Genomic DNA, 5,652 nt, shown 5'->3' with positions numbered 1-5,652 from the left:
CCCAAGAAAACTGCGGCGCCAAGTTAGTCCCTCATTTAAAGGGGATAACGTTCAAAAATACGTCGAGTGTCCGACCTCTTGAGGTCGGCATACCCAACATAAAAGCTGAAGCCACTAAATGCTCGAACCTGACCTAACATAAAGTTCGAACTCAAGCAGGGGTACTATTCATACCCTGATCCAACAAATAAAGACAGACCCAATAAGGAGAAAAGGTCTGACCCACAGAAGAGGCCTCTGACCCATACCCGACTTCTTTAAAGAGGTCCAACACCGTGAAAGGAATCTAGCTCTGCTTGCCCGAGCAAATAATTGCCTCCACGAATCTCTCCACTATCTCTATCTTCCCTAAAAGATAGACCTCAACAAACTCTCAAGATAAAAGAGAACGTTTATCCATCAATAAAGATGAAACTACCGCAACAAAATTATCAAATTTACTATAAATAGACTGACACCCCTCAGGTATTATTTACGTTTTAATCTACCAAAAACCTGCCTAAACCTTCTCACGAGAAACTCGGACAAATGGCACCTCGATATCAACAAGTCGGACGCTGTCATACAAAGGGATCTGGACCTCAAATTCGGGCCCAAATCAACATTTTAAGTGACCCTTAGAACAAATCATAATAGGCATTTCTTGTAACATTGAACGAGTTAAGTATTAAACTCTCAACAACAAATGTAAAGTATATATATATATAAGAATAATGCTTCCGTATCTCGTGACTTCAGAGCCGTTCTATAGTACAAAACTACAAAAGGAACAAAAAAGGAGATGTGAAACGTTGGTCGATAATAAGCTTTAGACAAAAATTTGGATTACCTATTAGGCTATATTTCACTTGGGACTATTAGAGGAACTATTTTTTATTTTAATAATTATACATTCACACTTCCTGGAAAATTAAAATAATTTTGATTTGGTTTTATATAACTAAACAAGGAAGTCTGCATCAGAAACTTCGAGCACTTTATGAAAACCAATGGGGTTGACACCAGGTCGGAATGCATTTCCTTCAATGTACCTGTTTCACAACACAATGTTATCAGTTCAATGAGAATGACTGTGTTAGCGAGGGTGCCTTTTTGTTTTTAAAAAGTGATTTCACGGATTTCTTTATAATTTTTTATAGAGAAAAAATTCTAAACTGTCCCTGATAATTACTTCGAAACATGAGGCCCACAACGAAAGAAATACCCTTTCCGGCCTTTGAACTTTATTTCTGTGAGACTGATTAGCGCTTCTGTCAATATTTTCTCTGTGTATTAATAGAATAAATCTACATAATATGTTAAACTGTTGATTTATCTGTTAAGAATCAACTAAGATTTACAAATTCTTTTTTGTTGGGAGTCTTGTCTTTTAGGGGGTAATTGTTAGTTTTTTTTTTTTTTACATTTTTTAAATAAATGGACTAAATTTACTGTGTAAAACTAACAAATATTAGTGATTTTTAAATTGTTTTTACTTATAAAAATTAAATCAAGGATATATTAGTGATTAGCGAGTCACATAAACATGTTCTGGAGAGAGATCATTAATAGAGGGACTAATCAGTCTCATGGAGTTAATTGTCAGAGGCCGAAATGGGTATTTTTTTTTTTTTCTTAGGGGTTTCATAGTCTTTCGAAAAAATTACTAGGGGCCGGGATGGGTATTCACCTTTTTTTATATGATAATTGAAAATGCCTGGTTCTCTCTAAAATTTATCCAACTTAGCTAAAGAAATTTCTTTTCCCAGTAAATAAAGAAATTTTCTGGTAAAATAAACTGAAACAAACACATTGTTAATTAAATATGTTGGAAACTTACATTTCTTTCAAGAATGGATGCTTGTAAAAGGGTTCCGGGATTCTCCCTGAAAACTGGTTATGATCCAAGTACCTGAAACAAAGATGGAAAAGATATACATATTGAAATTACAAAGTAAAAGAAAAAAAATGCCAAACATATATATTGCAAGTATCTACATATTTGATACCCTAAATAGCAGTGTCCAAAGAAAATCAGAGAAAATTCCCATCTCCATTTTTACACGAGACATAAATATGATCAAACTATATTATAGTATTGTAAGTAGAGAATCAATACTATCTTCGTTTCAAACTAATTGCCATTTTTACTTTTTTTATATAGTAGAAAAATAAATGTATTTAGACACATTTATGTCCAAGTACAATTGATTTTTCAACGTAATGGACAAAGTGAAAATGGAAAACATAAAGGGCTGATTGACACTAGCATCACTTTTTCTACATGGCCTCCTCTATAAGCTTAATAATATTGCAAGCATGAGAAACAAATGTAAACTAAATTAAACGAAACGTTATATTGCAACAAAACATAAAAATTTATTCTTTTATGATAAAAAAAAAAATCTAGAGTCTCTACTTGATGCAAATGCCCTGAATGCATTTTCCAATCAATTCCTAGTTTACATATATCTAAAAATGTATTTTACTGGACCAGAAACTATCAAAGAATTAGGTTGGAAAACAAACTTACAAGTATGTCAATTTAGGAATATGAGCAATGCTAGACGGTATAACTCCTGACATCTTGTTGTAAGACAAGTACCTGCCACCAACAAACAGGCACCACTTTTTTGTAACAACAACGACAACGGAATTGTTTAGCAATTTTGTCACATGCTATCATGACACACCCGGGAATAAAACTCTTATGAGTGTCCAAGTTTAAGTTCCAAAATCAGGTTGCGAGTTGCAAGCATAAGAGTTGAGTGTTATGATTTAAGTTTAGCTAAACCTCATGAGTTTAGCTGACCTCTTGAGTTTGATAGCCTTGCACTAACCACACACACATACAGAGGGAAGATGAGATATAGAGAGATAGAAGAAAATGTAATACTCACAAGATTTCAAGACTAGTCAAGTTAGCAAGTTGTGCAGGTATTCCTCCCGTAAAATAGTTATTGTTTAGATATCTGGGTATAACAAAACTTGTTAATATTCACAAGCAAATGCAATCCATTTAGGATCCAAAGGTTACATCTAAGAGAAAATAAATAGCCTGCAAAAACTTACAGGTTGCGAAGTGCTGGGAAGCAACCTTCAATACGAATGAGTTCCCTTATGGTACCAACCAAATGATTGTTACCAGCATCCCTAGAAACACGAGAAACCATTACTATCAGATATAAATAGTTTACTGTGCACAAGCAGATCCCCGTAAGATTCGAACATTACAAGTGCCGAAGGTTTTGTAGTGTGCCCAATTCTGGTGGTATTCTTCCAGTTAAACGGTTTTCATGAAGGTAGAGGTACCGAAGGTTAGGAAGATTTGCAAGCTCCTTAGGGATTTCTCCCTTGAAGTTATTGAAGCTTAGGTATCTGCATAATGTTATCATATCTCAATTGCAAGTTAAATAAGAAAATGGGGCAAGATAAGACTATCGAGCACAGTGGAGTAAGAATTACTCACAGATGAGTTAAACTTTTAAGCTCACCGATTTCTGGAGGAATTGCATCTTGCAATTTGTTCCACCTCAAATTTCTGTAAGGAAGTAATGACATGAACCACAACATAATAGAAATAAAACTATCAGGCGTTAACAATTGAGAGTATAGAAAGCAACGGAAAAAGCATAATAATCATAAATCAACAGAAGTTATTAACGCAGATTATAGATTACAGAAAAATAAGTATGTCACTATAATGCATCATATCAAAATTGAAGTATTCAGAAAACAAATGAATTGTGGAACCAGAAAGTGGTGAGGAATAATTAATTATACAGTATCTTAAGACGCTTCAAACGTCCAATTTGAGGAGGAATAGGCCCGGTCAACTTGTTATTATGGAGATCCCTGCAATGAGAATACAATATTCAATCACATAACAGTTTTTACCACTATAAATACATTGCTAAACATCATTCCAGTCTAGTTAAAATTATAAATCTTTCACCAATGTACGTCTACATCTCTCTCTAGGTTATATTGAGCACACTTATATATGCACATTAAAAGTTACCAGAGTAAACAAAAAACCTTCGACTTCAATTAAACACCAAGACATAGGCTAAACTATCCAAGGTCTATAATAGCAACATCTAATTCAATATGTTATTGCAAACTAGGAATCCAACCTTCCAGTACCAAGGTTTCATCAGCCAACCAATTACCATCCTTAGATTCAGCCAAGGTTATCATACTCTAAAGTTAACTCAATGTGTTTACAAGTTCTGTCTCCAATAGGGTTCACTCTTCAGGATTTCCAGTTCACCTAAATCCATGTAAACTCCACAAGACAACTACCTTTGATTTCAGCAAAACTACTTGAACAGCATACACATACAACTCTCCAAATTGGCCTTCATTTCATGAGCATCCAAGTCCAACATAACTATACATATAAATGGAAGATCCAAAATAATTCAAGTAATAATATGCTTACAGCCGTGTAAGATCCAACAAGCTTGTCACAGCAGTAGGAAAAGGTCCCACAATAGACACAGCATACACCTCACTGAAAATAAAGAAAAATAGCCGAATAATTCCGATTACTCCATCAATGGCAAAAGTAAAAAACACGTTCTTCCCTTTTTCTTTCACATAGCATAACACAATTCAATCTTTTAATAAACTGAACATGAATGATAGAGAAGAAACTTTATACTCACAGCTCGGTGACAACACGATAATCACCGACAGTGGAACAGGTGACACCAGACCATGCAGGTAGATCTCCATCACCGCAGGGGTCATCTCCAACCCACGCATACACCACTCTCCAACCAAGCGAAGCCTTGATCTCATTCAAAGCTTTAACTGCCAAAAATAGAACCCAAAAAATAAGAAAAATAAATATCTTTATGAAAAACAAAACATGCCCATCACCGATTCCGACCCAAAGCGCAACCTCACCAACGGAATCAGAGAAAGGGTAAGAGAAAACCACATGGGTCGAGTGGTGTTTTTAAGAAGAGAGTAAATCACATAAACGTTACCGTCACGTTTGAGGGTCTTGCAGTGAGCAAGGTTTGGAATTGATAGTGAGGAAACGAGAATCAGGGAGAGTAGAGTGAAGGATATTAGCGCCATTTCGATGGGCGCTTTGAAGAGATCCTTTTTGCTCTAGATCTGATCAAGTGTTTGTTTCTTATTGTTCTTGTTATTGATCCTGATGTCGATAATAATTGAGACGTTTCTGTATCTTGATTTCAAGGTGACAGATTTTGCGCAGAAACTTGGGATTTTTCGATTTTGAGTGTGAAAGGATATGATATGAAGTTAGAACTCAGTGAACGCGGCATGGAACTGGAAACTGGGAAGTGAAAATCTTTAGGCACTCGTCGGCACTGAATTTCTGTACCATTTAGTATTTCTTTATTATTTACGAGAAGGAAACGTTTTTGCTACCCTGTTTGTGATATTGGGTTCTGGCCAGATTTGTGCATGAATTGTGATTGACTATGACTTAAGGTCCGGTTTATTGGGCAGTTAAAATAGCAATACGAATTAGGGGTGTACAGGGCCACACCGGATTTGGCTTAACCCAGATTCGACCCAAAATATAGATCGGACCTAATGTTTAGACCCTAACTCGATTTTAGACCCGATGAAATCTATGCACATTCGGACCGAATGAAAACCGGATAAAAATCGGGTAAAAACTGGGTCTTT

The 5,652-nt window shown here is 35.5% G+C and overlaps 1 protein-coding gene across 1 annotated transcript; it reads right to left on the bottom strand.

Moving 5' to 3' along the window:
- Positions 1 to 791: 791 nt before the first annotated feature.
- Positions 792 to 5,428, bottom strand: LOC107489577 (probable leucine-rich repeat receptor-like protein kinase At1g35710). Its single transcript, XM_016110325.3, has 11 exons — positions 4,977 to 5,428; positions 4,650 to 4,797; positions 4,424 to 4,495; positions 3,763 to 3,834; positions 3,449 to 3,520; positions 3,214 to 3,357; positions 3,052 to 3,132; positions 2,880 to 2,951; positions 2,513 to 2,584; positions 1,820 to 1,891; positions 792 to 1,031 (listed from the first exon to the last, which is right to left on the bottom strand). Exons 1-11 carry the CDS (start codon positions 5,068 to 5,070, stop codon positions 941 to 943), a joined length of 990 nt encoding a protein of 329 aa, XP_015965811.1. The 5' UTR covers positions 5,071 to 5,428; the 3' UTR covers positions 792 to 940.
- Positions 5,429 to 5,652: the final 224 nt, after the last annotated feature.

This window comes from Arachis duranensis, chromosome 5 (assembly GCF_000817695.3).
Source record: "Arachis duranensis cultivar V14167 chromosome 5, aradu.V14167.gnm2.J7QH, whole genome shotgun sequence".
Classification (NCBI taxonomy): Eukaryota; Viridiplantae; Streptophyta; class Magnoliopsida; order Fabales; family Fabaceae; genus Arachis; species Arachis duranensis.
This window is presented reverse-complemented; position numbering and strand designations above follow the sequence as displayed.

Coding starts and splice junctions, on each gene's coding strand:
- LOC107489577 (XM_016110325.3), bottom strand. CDS start 5,070: ATGGCGCTAATATCCTTCACTCTACTCTCCCTGATTCTCGTTTCCTCA. Junction 2,585..2,879: donor TTGACTAGTCTTGAAATCTT/GTGAGTATTACA, acceptor TGTTGGTGGCAG/GTACTTGTCTTACAACAAGA. Junction 1,892..2,512: donor ATTCCTAAATTGACATACTT/GTAAGTTTGTTT, acceptor TCTTTGTTTCAG/GTACTTGGATCATAACCAGT.